The sequence below is a fragment of the Rosa chinensis genome, chromosome 5, assembly GCF_002994745.2.
Source record: "Rosa chinensis cultivar Old Blush chromosome 5, RchiOBHm-V2, whole genome shotgun sequence".
NCBI classification, from domain to species: Eukaryota; Viridiplantae; Streptophyta; class Magnoliopsida; order Rosales; family Rosaceae; genus Rosa; species Rosa chinensis.
This window is the reverse complement of record NC_037092.1, coordinates 326,125-343,200: the sequence shown is the minus strand read 5'-3', so window position 1 is coordinate 343,200 and position 17,076 is coordinate 326,125. Positions and strand designations below refer to the sequence as shown.

Genomic DNA, 17,076 nt, shown 5'->3' with positions numbered 1-17,076 from the left:
TTTACCGCCATTTGTCACTTCAGGTTTAAATTATGCTCTACTGTCATGCATTTTTTATTCGGTGATTTTAGATTTATACCTCCGATTCACTTTTTCTAATACTCTTTTTATTTTTTATATTTTTACCAAAACGCCCTTAAAGTATTAAATACGTATTTTTAACCTTTTTTTTTTAATTTCTATTAATTTAACCAAAAATAATTTTATAAGGGAGTTATCTACATTTTTTGTGTACTTTCATCCAGTGGCGGAACAAAAAATTCATTCTTGGAAGGGCCACAATTATAAAGATTTTTTTTTTGTTAATCCAAATCATAATAATAACTATACTAAAATATTCAATGAATTTAGTTCTAGAAAATTTCAAATAAAATTATATGAAGGGGCCATGTATATAAATTAATTATTTTACTTAATCATTTAGGTAACTTATATTAATAGGTAACAAATATTCTTTTTCTCTATTTATCCTTATTTGTCTGTTCATATAAGTTGATAAAATCTAATAACAATTAGAAAAAAAATAGAGGTCTAAATATCAAATTTAGAAGTGCAACTAGAACCACAATTCTTTATTTCATCTCAAAGAAAAAGAAAAATCAAATAGATTTTTTAATTTCCCATTTAATAATTCACCCAAAATTATAAAACATCCCTATCTAGTATCCACAGAGAAAAATAAAAAATGGTTCACACGGTTGAATTTGCCATGGTTGTAGCTTGTGATAAATGGAATGATTAGTCCAAAAAAATAAAAATAAAAATAAAGTGAGGCTAAGGCGCTAAGCCTAAGGTAGAGTGTGGGGGAGAGATGTTGATGCTGCACAGTGATATGCTCAATCTCTTTGGACTTTGGACATGCACCAAACACTCACAAACTTCCAACAAAGAAACAGTGCTATAGCCTATGGGATGCTTTATCTTCTTAACACTCCCTTTAAGAATAAAAACTAATGTATATTAAGGAACCCAAAAGAATGTCATAAAATTCCCTCACTATTGTAATACAATAATGTAAACGTTGTTTTTGTCACACTATACATAATTATGAAGCAATAATAGTAGTGTGAGTTGTTAATTTGTTATGGACACCCAAAAGGAGGCGTGGCATGTAGATGGAACGGAAGGGCAGAAATGTCAGAGAGGAAAGGAGGGGAGCCATCTTCTTCTTGTTTTAGAGGAGGAGGAGAAGACGGGTTTGTATATATAACTCACCTCTCCCTCTTAACTCGCCACTTGAATTTGAAGCCATAGTCTTGGATAATACTCTTTCTCTCTCTCTTTTGTTTTTCCTGGGGCAACAAGAGAACAAGAGTACAGAGCTGGTTTTCTGTCTCTGTTGGCTGTTTCGTTTTCAGAATTAAGTACGCAAATCAATGGCGTCGAAAGTCGATCCCGAGAAGACCAAAGGCGCTGACTCCGAGGAGACCCGAACATGCGAAATCGAAGAGGTGGCGCTGGTGGTGCCGGAGACCGACGATCCTTCACTGCCGGTGATGACATTCCGGACTTGGTTCCTGGGCATCACCTCATGCACCATCCTCATATTCCTCAACACCTTTTTCAGCTACCGCACTCAGCCTCTCGCCATTTCCGCCATTCTCATGCAAATCGCTGTCTTGCCCGTCGGAAAGTTCATGGCCAAAACTCTGCCCAACAAGGACTTCAATCTGATGGGCTTTAAGTTCAACCTGAATCCTGGGCCCTTCAACATGAAGGAGCATGTCGTCATCACCATTTTCGCCAATTGTGGGTTCTCAGCTGGCGGAGGTGATGCCTACTCCACCGGTGCCATCACCGTTATGAAGGCCTATTACCACCAGAGCTTGAGTTTTCTTTGTGGCCTCTTCATCGTCTTGACCTCTCAGGTACCTTCGATCAAAGTTCATTTCTTTATTCTCATTTTTATTTTTTTGGATAGAGGTTTTGAGGTTAGGAGCAGATACCCATGAATCGCCTTCTGGCATAATTGTGGGGTTGCCGTTCTTTGTTTCGGACGATGACTGTTTAACCACTGAGGTTGACAGAATGCCCTGCATAATCTCTAATAAATTCTCTGTTGAAAAATCAAAACATTTAGTCAATGGTGGTCTTTTTCGAATAAACAAATTGTCAACAAATACCAAATTTTGCATCACGGGATAGACCATAGATTTTTTTTTTTTTGCCTAATATATTTTCGTTTTTATCAGCTTTCTCAATTGTTTTTTTCGTTTTTCGTTTTATTTTAATTTGTGGTTTTGATTATTTGCAGATGATTGGATATGGATGGGCTGGATTGCTGAGGAGGTACCTGGTTGACCCCGTTGAAATGTGGTGGCCTGCAAATGTTGCTCAGGTTTCTCTGTTTAGGTAGGACTTCTTTCTTTGCTTTAACTTGATCGATCGATGTTTCCTTTGGTTTCTGAAGAAACACTAGTTTAAAATAATAGCCTTAAAGTTGATAACTTTGCCCTTTAACAATTTCATATTGTTTCTGAATTCTACTGTTTGAGTATGTCTTTCTCAGAATATGTTTGTGAATGAGCAGTATTTAGGAAAGAAAATAAATAAATGGACCGAACTGCATCAGATCAACTAGATTTTTGAGATATGGGAATGATATGTCCTCATATGTCTACACTTGCATCTTTTTCGTAAAAGTTTATCTTTTTTATTGTTAATGGATGAAGTCATAAGCCATGTGAGAAGTGAGAAGTAATGCTAAGTCATAAGCTAAGTGCTGGTTCAATGGTTGAGAATCTGTTTCATTTCAAGTCTTCTGCCTGATAATATTCCCTCGCAATGCATAACGCTACAATCGTGAAAATAAAGGAACATGATCAAAGTCCTTTCTGAAAACTCTCAATTGTTTGATGGTAAAGGCAAAATTAAAGTAGAGAGTTTGAATGTGTGTTGTTACTGCTCTACTCATATCATATTGATGCTCTTGCTGTGGTTGTTGTGATTTTTACAGGGCACTCCATGAGAAGGAGCATAAAGCCAAAGGCATGACACGGATGAAATTTTTCCTGTTTGCCTTTGCAGCAAGCTTTTTCTATTATTTGTTCCCTGGCTATCTTTTCCAAATCTTGTCATTCTTCTCATGGGTCTGCTGGGCTTGGCCACACAGTATCACTGCTCAGCAAATCGGCTCAGGTGCCAAGGGACTTGGGATTGGTGCCTTCACCCTCGATTGGGCTGGCATTTCAGCTTATCACGGCAACCCCCTCGTCACACCTTGGGTTTCCATTCTCAATGTCGGAGTTGGTTTTTTCATGTTCATCTACATAATTCTCCCTCTATGCTACTGGAAGTATGACACTTTTGATGCTCGAAAGTTTCCTATATTTTCCAACCAGCTATTCACCAATAAAGGCCTTAAATATGACACTACCAAGATCACGACACCACAATTAGAGCTTGACATTGCAGCTTATGATAATTATGGGAAGCTCTATCTTAGCCCTCTTTTCGCTTTATCCATTGGATCAGGATTTGCAAGATTTTCAGCAACCCTTATTCACGTGGCACTCTTTCATGGCGGGTATGCTTGCTCAATTCTAAACTTAAAGACATACATCACAATGACATAGCTTCTCCTCTCTTAGTTTATAATACATACTTTTGCTATGCTAACAAGGTTGTGCACGATTTTGTTTTGCTAGTGCTATTTTGAAGCAAAGCAAATCAGCAGTGAATAATGCAAAAATGGATATCCATGAAAAATTGATGCAAAGCTACAAGCACGTGCCTGAATGGTGGTTCCTCATCATACTCTTTTTTAGCATTGCCCTCTCCCTGCTGATGTCTTTTGTATGGAGAGAAACTGTGCAGCTGGCATGGTGGGGAATGATCTTCGCATTTGTTTTGTCTTTCATTGTCACTCTCCCAGTTGGGGTCATTCAAGCAACCACCAACCAAGTACGTAATCTGAGACTTGGGAGTGTTTGTTTAGTTCGTAGTTATAACAAATTGTGACATATCATTCATTCTAACATCTTTGATTCATGTTCCTGCAGCAACCTGGATTTGACATTATAGCACAGTTCATGATTGGTTATGTGCTCCCAGGAAAACCCATAGCAAACCTGCTTTTCAAAATCTATGGAAGAATCAGCACTGTCCATGCTCTCTCTTTCTTGTCTGACCTTAAACTCGGGGTCTATATGAAGATTCCACCTCGGTGCATGTACACAGCTCAGGTCTTGTTAATCTCTCAAAAGTATTGTATGCTTGGCATTTGATTTTGTTCCCAAAACTTATTATTCCACTTTTCTTTTTTTGTTTGTCTCCAGCTGGTGGGAACTCTGGTTTCTGGTGTTGTGAACCTTGCAGTTGCATGGTGGATGTTGGAGGGCATTCAGAACATATGCGACACTGAAGTACTCCCCCCAGACAGTCCATGGACTTGTCCTAAATACAGAGTCACCTTTGATGCTTCTGTTATATGGGGCCTGATTGGACCAAGGAGACTGTTTGGACCTGGAGGACTGTATAGGAACTTGGTATGGCTATTTCTTGTTGGAGCTATCTTGCCAGTTCCTATTTGGGTGTTGAGCAAAATCTTCCCCGACAAGAAATGGATTCCGCTGATCAACATGCCAGTCATTCTTTACGGCTTTGCTGGGTTGCCACCAGCAACTCCCACCAACATAGCGAGCTGGCTCATCACTGGAGCTATCTTCAATTACTTCATCTTCAAATACCACAAGCGTTGGTGGCAGAAGTACAACTATGTTCTATCTGCAGCATTGGATGCCGGGACAGCTTTCATGGGTGTCTTACTCTTCTTTGCGTTGCAGAACAACAACATTCTTGTCCATTGGTGGGGGAGTGAAGCTGATCATTGCCCTTTGGCATCATGCCCTACTGCACCAGGCATTATTGTCAAAGGATGTCCGGTTTTTTAATTGCTCTAGATACATATAGCAGTGGAACGTAGGCATAAGTGTTTGAATCTTCAGAGCTGAGGAAGGAAAGTTGTAGTTATGGATAAGAGGATTGCAAATCTGAGAGTTCGCACTCACTTGAACACTCTTGTAAAGGAAGGGTTGGTCTCCTACTTTGATATTCAACAGATGAAGTTTCTCTTTCAGATAAAAGAAAATTAATTGCTTTAGTTATTTCTGTTTTCAGTTTAGCTTCTGTTCCATCGTCACTTTTAACTTTTGCCTTTGAAAAGTCCATAGATTTTCAGCACCCCCAGTTTTTTTTTTTTTTTTCCTCTTTCCGACAAACAAAGAAATTACAGAGCAAACCCTCTAATACAACCAAAACCTAAATCATCAAACAGTTAGGCATGACGAGCAGCTAGGGGTAAAGATTTCTTCCAACTCTAAGCAAGACTGTGATGACCAATATAAACAATAGCATTAGCTAAGAAATTTGATTACCTCTTCAAATGCAACCACCAGTTGAGAAAGATTAGAAAATCAAATAAAAGAAAAAAAAATTATAAATGGTTCCTAGTCAATACTCCTATATTCGAACGAAGCTCACAATAATTTGGTTTTGTTTGTATGTGTCTGGTGATGGTCAAGAATTTCTTGCGGGCTCTCACTTTATCAACTCTGATTCACTGATCTTCTTCTTTATTTGTTACCCTTGTACCACCTCCAATTTACTGAACCATAATGCATTGAGTACGACTTCAATCTTACATTTCATTTAGTGATATCGACATTTTTACCTGAAAAGCTCACGTTTGATAAAGTTGTGTTAAAAGGAGGACAAGATAATTACTGAGTTTGTGACTTTGTCAAAGGTAGGTTAGCTATCCTTGTTGGCAAATAGTACAGATTGCAACATGTGTAATGGATTCGTCTTAATTCTGGCACCGTACTTCTTACCTAACCCCCAATATATGACAACTACCCATCAAATTAAGAGGTTATGAAAACGAATTTGATGATCCATGATCATGTCAAAGGAAACATAAAGACGTAAAAGCAATCGAAAAGAGTCGCCAAACAGTTCACTGGAAAGAATTTCAATTTTCCTCCACAAAAACTCAAGTGGAAGAACTGAACGGTTAATAAGTGCAAGTACGAGTCTCCATGTAAAAGCAGTTGGATCAATGGTCATTAAGCAATGGCACTGCGTGAAAATACAATCTTCAAGTTTCACCTGGTATCCTTCCTCAACATACTTTGAGCCATAAAATGGCTTCACTTTCAAATTCATATAAACTAACCACATAAAAGGGATCTATCGAGTCCACGATAGTCGTTCTGTATGTTTATCTCTGCAAAGACTTGTAGAGAACAACTGTCACATACTTTGCTATAAACCTCTCTGTTGTGCCAAGTGCGACCACAGATGGGCCACTCTTCCCTCTCTGCATGTACAGATGATTAAGTACAACATGTTGAGGTCTCGATAAAGGAGGCGGCATCTCCATGTAAGATGCTGGGGCATTAAGCAGCGTCATCTGCAGATGTGGAGGTACCAATGGTGGCTCCTTCGCAAAATCTTCAGATCCAAGTTGCATGTTGCTATAACTCGAGTCGGGAGACTGGGGAGGTTCAAAACCAGAAATGCTTCCAATGTCTTCTGGAACATAATCCTGCACAATAAACCAATATTATTAGCTTCAAGGACTCAAGCATCCAACCATAGTTTCCCAACAAATTTTGATCACTGACACTTTTTTGTATAGGTCAAGTCCTCAAATGAATGTGCGTTTTCAATTAAAAGATACACAAACTTATTTACCACATGCGTTTACAGAAGTGGTTCAAAGCTACACCCAGTGCATAATTTGTTATTCTATTTTCAACGAGGTCAGTATTTCTTTTGATGTTACAGAACTACTTTGGATTAAACTTTCTCCATTACCAAGTATGCATGCATGCCTAAGTTTTCAATTGAACGCCATTTATTATCTGATGTTTTTTTTTCTTCTCCCTTTTTTTCCTGAAAAGTAACAGATGCTTGGGTTCTGAGAAAGGACAAAACTCACTACCTAAGGCCAACGGGTGAAGTAAAGGGGCCTATTAAAACTCACTGGAAGAGACGAAGATCTCTGGTAATAAGACCTTTTAATACATCATTTCTTTTCATTTGTTTCAATAATTTCAGATGAAAACTGTATGAAAAGACGCTGGATAGGAGAACAATGAAGGTGAACAACCAGTCCATCTAAGTTGAATATTCATGTTAATACCGAGGGTGTGAAAATACATATATATTGATATCATGAGGAAAAACTACTGTCAATCATGGAATCTTTCACTAAAAGATATTATAAAATATTGCATCTCAAGTTGATACTAGCTAAAAAGAAAACACAATCTACTGTACCGTACTGCATTCATTGCTCAATAGCTAAAGGAAAACAAAATCAAGAACAGTAGAGCACTTGGATTTAAAGAAAAAAATCTAGCCAGTATGCTTAAAAAGTGTCGGTCAAAGTTTAACAGAATTCATACACAAAAAGCAATGAAATATCTGAATGATGATTATAATCTCTATGTTGGACCTAGCTCTTAGTTTACTGCTATAGAAGATTGAACTCTGTCGAGAAGTTTATAAATATTAATCCCTGGTCGAATCTCAAGACAAGGTTATGCTATTAATCTGGTCTGGCTAGCAGTTTTCTTGCTCTTAATTAGATCATAAATATATGCAAGCATTCTATACTAGGGCTGTCATACTCGTATCACTCACAGCTTTCCTGTTTTCAATTTCAAACCAATATATGCTATTAATGGGACTGTCATATTCATATTCATAACACCTAAGAAGATATGGCAATAATTACCTGCAAGTCCAAAAGGTTGTAAGAATTTCCAGCATCATCTTGGGCCAAAGGCAAGTCTGGAGCACACCTCCACTGCCCATCAACAACAAACCTATACTGGTAAACACCAGATGGCAGTACTTTCATAATAGTGAAGTCCTTCCCTGATCTCTGTAAGGCCAACCTGAAAAAACAAATTGCATGTAAAAAAAACTTGGGCAGGAGTCCATGGAGTGAAAACTAAAAGGATAATATAAAGAATCTTGTTTTTTTTTTTCCTGGAACCTTGTCTTCCAATCATCCCATGATCCCTCCACAGCTACGTCCTTCCCACCATAGCTCCACGTAATCATGGTTGGAATTCCTTGCTCACAGGAGATGTCTTCATACGCTGAAGTCTGCATCCATGACGGGTTTGGGATCTGCATCTCATCAGGTCTTTGTAACGGAACAACGGGGACCTGGAAAAAGAAGAAAAATTAGAATTGAACAAGGGAATAAAATTTATGGATTACCATAGATAAACAATAAGACAACAAGAATCTAATTTCGAGGGATTAGGCATATCATATATCCTTCAAGATAACAAGAGATTACCAAGAGGTTAACAGTTAATTGTATCAAAAGGGAGTTCAAGGGGACTTGAAGCAAACTCCAGTGTCAGAGCTGGGTAGTACTAGTGGAGGCAGGGGCTAGATTTGTATCTATTAATCTGTCAATCTGAGGGAAAAAGGGTTTCCAAGGGGAATCATGGTAATATTCTAGTATCAGAGGCAAGTAGTACATAGAGGGCTAGATTCATGTAAAAAACAAAAAAACTTTGAATCTAAGGGGAATAATGAACCTGCCAATTCCGGTAGGAATCGACCATTTTTTAATTTCCTAACAGAGGCTTCTGACACAGGCAATGCATCAAAGATAGCAGATTGCATGATGATAAAAGTTATGGGGACCCAAGATAGAAGCTTTAAAACAAAGAAACATGAAATTGCATCAACACAAAACTGAGGAGCTTGTAACAGAAATAAAACAGTGATTTGGTGTTGAATTGAAGAAGCTGAATCACATAAGAGCAGCAATTTGAAGTCAGTGGAGTAGAATCTAAATCTATATAGAGGAATCACAAAAGCAGAAGCAGATGGAATTCATATAATAAAGATAGAGAGAGAGAGATTAGGAAAAAGGAACTGACTTGGGGAGTGAACATCAAAGGGGAGTGAGTAGCCCTAGGGCTATGAGGAGGTGACTGACCCATCAATTCAGCCACCGCGCCTACGCCGCCGCCGCCACCACCTCGGCCGCCGCCGGCGCCAAGTGGAGGCGGAAGGGGGTGATGACCCTCCTGGGAGGTCCCGCCACCGGCCTCTTCCTCTGCCGCCGCCGCCGATGGGCTTCCGCCGCCATCTTCTCTCCCATTCACATTCCCCATTACCACGATAGATTCTCTTCTGTTACAATTAATCCCAACAAGGGCAGCAGCCAGACCACAAAATTGTAATTCGAATTCGAAAACTGTGCAGAATTGGAATCCGAAAGTGAATACAGAGAGAGAGAGGGGGGAATCAAAGCGAGAAATTGAAGGAGGGAAAAGGGGCCATGGGGAGAGCAGAGAGCAGAGAGCAGAGAGAGAGAGAGGGAAAAAAGGGGGGGGCAGATGGAGGAGGAGGAGGAGGGAGGAGTAAAGAAGAAAGTGAAAAAGGGGTTGTGTGTAATTCGTAATTAGTTGAATGATGATGAGTAATAATACAAAATTAATCCCCGACGAGTTTGGAGGATCGATCGAATTGGTGGCCCAATGATGGTGTTGGTTTTATGGGGGGATGCTCTTCACGTCATCTCCCTTCTCTCTTATTGACAAAGTCTCCTTCTTTCTTTTCCCCAAGCCACACAAACAACAACAATGGACACTTTCATGATCATCCATCCTTTATTATTTTTCTTTCTCCCCCTCTCATTTTAATTAGTTTTTGCCATCCAACAGAATCATCAATTTTTTATTTGTTACTTGCTCACTTGCTTGGAAATGAAATTTAGTGTAAAAAAGATTTTAAGAATCGTGTACCGTCTCTTTTTTCCATATAATTTTATTCTTAATGATACTTTAGTGAGTAAAGTTTTAAACTTTATATTGCTCTCGTGCAATGAATCTTGATGTTTTAGGATCTCCTAGTTCTGAATACGACAATATTCTTCTATATTTATATTGTCGGATTGCTTTGAATTTCTTTAAATCTATGTTGTCGAAGAGTGAGTCTTTAGACAATGATTTCCTGTTGTAGGGAGCACCTTCATAGTCGAATGATGGTTCGATTGAGCCTATACACCATAGCTACACTAACATATACTACGAGTCTTTTGTCTCGTACATCAAATCAACTTGCGTGTTTCACCGAAAGTGTATTTTTTATTGTTGATAGTTGATGACTTGACGGTGAATGAAAATATTTTCTATAGAACAGAGGGAAAAAAAAAACAGTAGACTTCTTACAAAACTGTCATTTGTGATCGATTTAGGTAATCATAGAGTGTTGTTTAGAAGGAAAAAAAAAAAAATAAATCGATTTGTTATTATGTATGTTGGGCTTTTCATATATAGGGGGGGTTGGGGGGGTAAATAGATAGATTGGCCTAGCTGAGCATCCACTCTATAAAGCAAAGCGAGACCTGAAAAACGGGGAAAGCAGCCAAAGCGTTGTTTCGCGAATTTGTTTTCAGCGAACACCAACAGCGGCAGCCCTCGAGCCTCGTGAGTGATCAGTCTCCTTTTCTCTTAGGTATGTTTGTCTCTTCTCTCTACTAGCTCTTAACAACGCCTGGGCTTGTCACTTCACTTTTATCTAATTCACTGCTTCTGCTTGCTCTATCTCGTCGACACTGAGTAATGCCAATATCGACACTGGAGAGCTCGTTTTAGCTAACCCAAGTTGTAAGCGAGCAAGAATACACTAGTTTTTGAGATTCTGGCTCTCTAGTATCTTGAATTCAAGGTTTCAACTTTTTCACTAATATATAGAGCAAAGAAATCTCCCTTCCACTTTTACCTAATGGCTTAAGCGGTGGAACTGTGCTTTGGATCTATCATTTGTCATAAATTTGAGTTCTTGATGCTTTCAGGTAATTCAAAATGCAAAGCATTCGAAATTCCATCTTGTGGCATGTGAGGATGGGCTCTTCACCACAAAAATTGATGCTCGCTGAAAGAGGGAATGTACTCAAATGTTTGAGTCGCCATCTGTGTGCATCAACAAACACTGATCAAATTTTGGACCGAGTGGTTGGACTGGTTAAGAAATTTGATAAAATCGAGTCATCTAAGGTACTTGATTCATTCTTACTAGTTTGTTTTCCCTCTGTTTTCTGTGAGTTCTTGTTTGAATTGAGAGACCATCAACCACTCTTGTTCATTACAGCACAGCATGTTGAGTTGTGGTTATTTACTTATTGTTGACTTTCATAGTTGATACTACCTTAATTTTCAGCCAATATTTAATAAGAATGTGAGAAACTTGATATGCCAATGTGACCCTTGAAACAGGTTACCAAAACAGCTGATTTCCACAAGGACTTGAGCCTCGATAGTTTGGACAGGGTGGAGCTAGTTATGGCCTTTGAGGAAGAATTCTCCATTGAAATCCCCGAGGAGAAAGCAGATAAGCTCACCTGCTGCGTTGATGTTGCAAGATATATAGTTTCTGAAGCTGAGAAGAAGAGTGCTTAAAGTCGTGAGTCTGTTGTTTTTATGTATGATGAACAAATGTCTCTTAGGATTTTTGTTAATGTCATTCCATTAGTCTTATCATCTAACTTCAAATGTTGGCAAATCTCAAGGCTGGTTGATATCACATCTCATATTGCAGAACTTATATGATATTCATGACCCAAAGCTGTGGCCTATACAACAAAATATGAGGTTTTTAGCTTTTACATGCATGATATCTCTCATGCTATGAATTTTTAAAGTTATACACACATGATTTCTGTGATCACACTTTTTTTCTTAGCTATATACATCTGATAAGTAGAATTCAAACCACTCAATCTCAATGCTGTGACTGAAGCGCCGTTCCAGATGAGCTGTGGCTCTTTAGCTACGAAACAATGGGGATTACATCTGTTTGTTGTTGCTTGCTTTCTTAATGCATGCTTGTGGAGGCTTAGGTGTCAAATTCTGGAATCTTATCCTTCCAGCACTGTAAGTTCTGATACCATTACCAACTGATGATAATTTCAGTCCCTTGTGCCTCTTTACAAATGCTGCTTTGCACTGTGTGTTCTTTGGTACCCGAATAACTCTTGCACAACATAGTTTGTCCAAGTTGGGAACTGCGTGTAGATCGGAAGGTAGATCAATCATGAAATCTCCATATTCATCTGTGACACCTTGTGACCGACTTAATTTCCTTTTTCTCCCACCCACACGGCAATTGACAGACACCACAGCACCTGCAGATTTCGAAATAGACCAAATGATGTTGGTGATGAATGATGGTGCTGATTATCAGCACCTGATATAGAATTGAACTAGCCAAAATGAGTACATGATTTGCAGTCAAATTAAAATGCCTCTAGTTAAGTGCAGTGTTCTGTAAGGTTTGTCAATCTAAATTATAATTACATGATTGTCTTGCATTGAGTTCAAATATATATCCTTTTCAATTCTTTTTCAGCTGAATGGTCGTTTTCAACAGACCCTATTCCGAAGAATTAAACAATATCATAAATGTAAAACGATGCTTTTGCTTTGCATTAAAGTTATATTAAGTTAATCTTGATTGTTTATCAAAGTTGATTGTGAATTGCTGTCTGTAAGGTCGAGAGTAATTGTTAGATGCTGATATGCTGAGGTCTGGTTCCAGTTTCTCTACTCTACATTCTGCGCAAGCCTCATATGAATTGTCCCGAAAGAAATAGAATATGTCAAGATCATTTAGGAGTCGTTGATTTTCACTGGTCCAACTTGAACGTAAAATTTTTATGTGATTGCTTTAAAGAGCAGTTATGCAATATTGACATATATATAATAATGTCGAAAGGAATGTTCTGAATCTACGAGGGCGACCCTTTTCGCTAACCTTCATGACAAACTAAAAGAGAAAGAGCAAAGTGATCATTCATACCTAACCGAATTCTCAGGGTGTTTAAGTGGGTTAGAGAAAGGATGAGTTGAGTTTGGTTTTTAAGGAGTGGTTGTTCTTTTTTTCGATTGGGGTCCAACCGTCCAAGTATAAGGCTCTGCTGGGATACCCTCAATGGGTGCGTGCGCGTTGCTAACAAACGCTAAACTCCCCCGATCAAAAATAAAATAAAATATAACATATATGTTTATCAATGGATAGAATATAGTTTACCAAAATCAATCTCGAAAAAAGAAAAAGAATATCTGACCAAAAGAAAGAAATGGATTAAATATGTTAAGTGTTGCTTAACAAAATGGCAAAAAATTTTAGCCCACATGAATTCTTCAAACTGAATCAAGACTATTAGAATTGATGCATAGAGCCATAGATTGAGTTGCAAGGATTCAAACATCGGGTGGAAGAGATCGATATTCTTGTTTTTAAGGTTCAATCAAGAAACTGATATAAGTTAATCGATGTTCTCAGTTTTGATTCTCAATATGATCGACAATTTTGCTAGCAGTGGAAAGTGAATTGATTCCTAGTAATTTTCAAACTAGTTAGGACCTTTTTCCAGTAGCCTACCATTAATTTGCATGATGCTTCTCCATAAGAGCATAGACACGCTCAATATATCTAGCCTGATGATCGATCACATGCAGTAATGATATTACTTGAACAAATATATATATATATATATATATATATATATATGTATATGTATGTATGTATGGTAACTATAGATATAAGGGAAAGAGATAGACGAAAACGAACCAGTTAACTGGTATTTGGAAATTGGAATGATGAAGATATATGATGACATGCATTACTCATACATACATACATATATATATATATATATATATATATATATATATATATATATACATGACAAAATAGAATTCAAATAATTAAGCTTCTCATATGTATAAGAATTAGACTGATTACCTGACACAGGCCATGCATGAAGATGAAGCTGATGAGCTTGATGTTCATGATCATCGGACAGACTACAAGCCTCTTCACAATGGACGGAGCCAGTAATTAGTACTGTAGAAAGCTTCTCTTCTCCATATCCAGCAATCTGCACCAGATCTTTTCGGCTGGAGAGTAACTGGTGTAATGGGTTTTGCTGCTGCACTGATACTTGATCATGATCATCCGCCCTTGAAACTGTGATGAGACAGCAGCAGAAGAAGAAGATATTGTAGTAGTACATGTTGATGCTATTCCTCCGAAGCTTATGGTTGCTGCAAAAGTATGAGCTCATCTTGTTTGCGCTTGTTTTACGTACCTATAATATGATGCAGGAATTAGTTTGCACACAATAGCATATATATAGGAGGATCCTCGCTCCAAAGCTTAATATAATTAATTGGTTTTATAATAAGCAATCCATTTTCCATATTGATTACCAACAATATCCTAACAGAGTTACCTTTTTGCCCTCCCAAAATTGCTCAACATCACGTACAGGAGGCCTGTCATAATCATCTCCAAATTGGTGGCAAGGGGTTTCTTTGGTCATTTACCAAGTTATTTTCGAAATAAGAAGGGTACTATAGATAGATTGAGAAGGTGGAGTAGAGAGGGCAAGGAAGAATTGAAGTAGGAAAGTTAGAGGGGAAGTTAATTTGTTGGTTGGTAGCCTACTCTTATCTCGTACGTATTGTTTTGTTAAACACAGATTTTAAGGGGCAAAGACACGTACATAATCCGCTTTACTTTACTAATTAATATCTACAGCTTATTTAATTCATTCGACCCAGACACGTCCATAGATCTCTTATTGTTCACCTTCAGTCTTCGGAGAAACCTCTCAGGGTCTCACTCCATACCAGTAATAATCAACAAGTGCGCAGCACCTGATCCATATTTGATACTAGTTAGCTTAGGTAGGTTTGAAAACATGAACATTCTGAATATTCGTACGTTGCACGTATGCATTCCTATACACACACACACACACATTTGTATATTTGTTTTCTCTAATTTTCTGGGTGGGTAACCCCATTACACTTACTTTGCAACAATAATTAATTAATTGTTGCGCATAAATATTAGCGACAGCTGATTGTTCAACACTTCAACTACCTTTCCCAAGCATGCCAAAAGACCAAAAATGGATTACGACTTGGAATAATTATTTCTCAGGTGATCAAGAATCAAAACTAACATAATGGTAAGATAGAATTAATGAATCAATCGAGCTAATTAGGCCAGGAATGAATGCAAAGGGGATTATTTCGAGTCATATATATTTGCCTTTTGCCGCATGTCTTGTTGGAGAGTGCAACTCTGGAGCTATCGCGCGCTAATTAAGCTAATTGACATCTTTCAAAGTGTGCACTATGACATGTTATCAATGGTTAATGAGTTTGTGTGTTAATGTTTTCTTCGCTAACAAAAGCATAGAAGATTGCCTTCAACTTGAGAATTATTTTGAAAACGACTTGTTAATTGTACATTACGTGGAATTATGATCGAAAATGTCCTGCCAAATGCATTTCTTGCATCATTTTCATGCTTAATTAATTAGTACTTTAGATAACAAAAAAATGGGTTTAATTTGTTTTCTCAAACTATCATAACTAATAAGGGTCAAGAGAGGTCTTAGGCTGCAAATATGTATGGCAGCGGGCTAATGTCGAGTTATTGTGGGACTATTTATTTATTTATATCCGAAAATAACACTTATGACACCTACACCTTTTTTAACCTGAATCTAAATTTTACCAGCTACCTACAAATTGTCCATCAATATATGGTGAATCTGATAAATGTTATGATTAATATGTGATTGATGCTTCGAACAATTGCTACCCTCAAAATTAATTTGTATGGCTTAACTTATACAAAAATGCCTGAGATCCCAAATAATTTTACCAAATATTACTACTAAATGATGTGGCAGGTGCCATATCATCAAACTATTTTTAGCATGTATTCTTATTTTGTTTTTATTCTTTAAAATAAAAAGAGCAATAATTAAAAGTTATTGCTGTTTAATTAGAAAAATGTATATGATAAACAACAGAAAAAGGAAGAAAGAACCCTAAACAAAACCCTTCAATCATGGAGACTTTAACATGCAATTGTAGGAGAAGGCTATCAGTCAAAACATAAGAAATAGAATACGAAGTTGTGTGTGATTTAATTCATTAGTTGACCAGCAATTGAATAATAGTCTATTACTATTAATTAGTGGTGGTAGTTTTCATTCTAGAAATAGAGATATGCAGTGATGGAGCAAAGATGATTTTCAATTGATAACCGGATCTATCTCTACTGGGTTTCATGTTCTTACATTATTAAAGGAAGATAGAAACAGATGTACTACTATATATGAAGTCTACTAGATTTGATGTAATTTCTTTTCGCTATTCTCCTCCAGATTTCTTTGTTATTTTGATTCTGCAGATTTGGTTGTTTTTTGGTTTGAGGAAGGGCGACTGCAAATTTGGTTGTTTGGTGAACCATGTTTTTTTTTTTTGGCTGATTAATTAGTTTCTAAATAAAATCAATGAAATTTGCTGGAAATTATTAAATTGAATGTCTTGACATGTAAGACGCCAACTCAGATGCCACATAATTTGGTATTGATTTTTGGTATAATTTTTTGGTGTCTGTAGCACTGCTCTAACTTATATTCATAGTTAAAAATAGCTAAAAGTGAAATATAACTAGTAAACTATTGAGTTATGCTCCAGCAGAATACCTAAATTTCAAGTTAAATTTAAGTTTTAGTTAAATTTTCTCTCATCTTAGCTAAATATAGATAGAAAATGTAGCAAAAGTTAAATTTATTTAACTTTTGTTTAGGTATTCTGTTGAAGTAGAATTTTAGCATAAAATTAACTAAATATTAAATTTATTTTGAAATAAATAGTGTGTTGGAGATGTCCAAGACAGAATATTTGTGGGGTGAGTGACTGACTATTACGTATTGATTTAAAAGGTAAGGAGTCATAATTCATCGTCTCACATACATCTCATTATAATTAAGTTAGAGAAAGACAGGGTCTAGTGGCTTAATTCTCATTTATCAAACATTCAATACTAGTCTATAATACCTATATTGGTATAAATTCTAACTTTCTGACAACTGTTAACGATTGGGCCTATTAGCTCAGCTGGTTAGAGCGTCGTGCTAATAACGCGAAGGTCGCAGGTTCGAGACCTGCATGGGCCATTTTTTTCTTTCTTTATGATGTTACTATTTTTCACATATTTATT

The 17,076-nt window shown here is 37.2% G+C and overlaps 4 protein-coding genes and 1 non-coding gene across 7 annotated transcripts; 3 read left to right on the top strand and 2 right to left on the bottom strand.

The window, feature by feature from the left end:
• Positions 1–1,076: 1,076 nt before the first annotated feature.
• Positions 1,077–5,105, top strand: LOC112166277 (oligopeptide transporter 3). Its single transcript, XM_024303079.2, has 6 exons — positions 1,077–1,868; positions 2,255–2,352; positions 2,957–3,526; positions 3,648–3,903; positions 4,002–4,184; positions 4,278–5,105. Exons 1-6 carry the CDS (start codon positions 1,377–1,379, stop codon positions 4,890–4,892), a joined length of 2,214 nt encoding a protein of 737 aa, XP_024158847.1. The 5' UTR covers positions 1,077–1,376; the 3' UTR covers positions 4,893–5,105.
• Positions 5,106–5,969: 864 nt separating this feature from the next.
• LOC112166278 (SNF1-related protein kinase regulatory subunit beta-2) lies at positions 5,970–9,566 on the bottom strand. The gene is made up of 4 exons (XM_024303080.2): positions 8,916–9,566; positions 8,009–8,184; positions 7,745–7,907; positions 5,970–6,547 (listed from the first exon to the last, which is right to left on the bottom strand). Exons 1-4 carry the CDS (start codon positions 9,150–9,152, stop codon positions 6,221–6,223), a joined length of 903 nt encoding a protein of 300 aa, XP_024158848.1. The 5' UTR covers positions 9,153–9,566; the 3' UTR covers positions 5,970–6,220.
• A 783-nt stretch (positions 9,567–10,349) lies between these two features.
• Positions 10,350–11,674, top strand: LOC112166282 (acyl carrier protein 3, mitochondrial). 3 transcript variants are annotated; one of them, XM_024303084.2, is made up of 3 exons: positions 10,350–10,497; positions 10,838–11,039; positions 11,259–11,674. In XM_024303084.2, exons 2-3 carry the CDS (start codon positions 10,848–10,850, stop codon positions 11,439–11,441), a joined length of 375 nt encoding a protein of 124 aa, XP_024158852.1. In that variant the 5' UTR covers positions 10,350–10,497; positions 10,838–10,847; the 3' UTR covers positions 11,442–11,674. The 3 variants fall into 3 exon arrangements, with proteins under 3 accessions (XP_024158852.1, XP_040363409.1, XP_024158853.1); XM_040507475.1 differs by having other exon boundaries at positions 10,359–10,469; XM_024303085.2 differs by lacking the exon at positions 10,350–10,497 and adding an exon at positions 10,517–10,710.
• Positions 11,575–14,159, bottom strand: LOC112166281. The gene is made up of 2 exons (XM_024303083.2): positions 13,789–14,159; positions 11,575–12,166 (listed from the first exon to the last, which is right to left on the bottom strand). Exons 1-2 carry the CDS (start codon positions 14,108–14,110, stop codon positions 11,829–11,831), a joined length of 660 nt encoding a protein of 219 aa, XP_024158851.1. The 5' UTR covers positions 14,111–14,159; the 3' UTR covers positions 11,575–11,828.
• Positions 14,160–16,958: 2,799 nt separating this feature from the next.
• TRNAI-AAU lies at positions 16,959–17,032 on the top strand. The gene has a single exon. It is a non-coding gene; the product is annotated as a tRNA-Ile (tRNA).
• Positions 17,033–17,076: the final 44 nt, after the last annotated feature.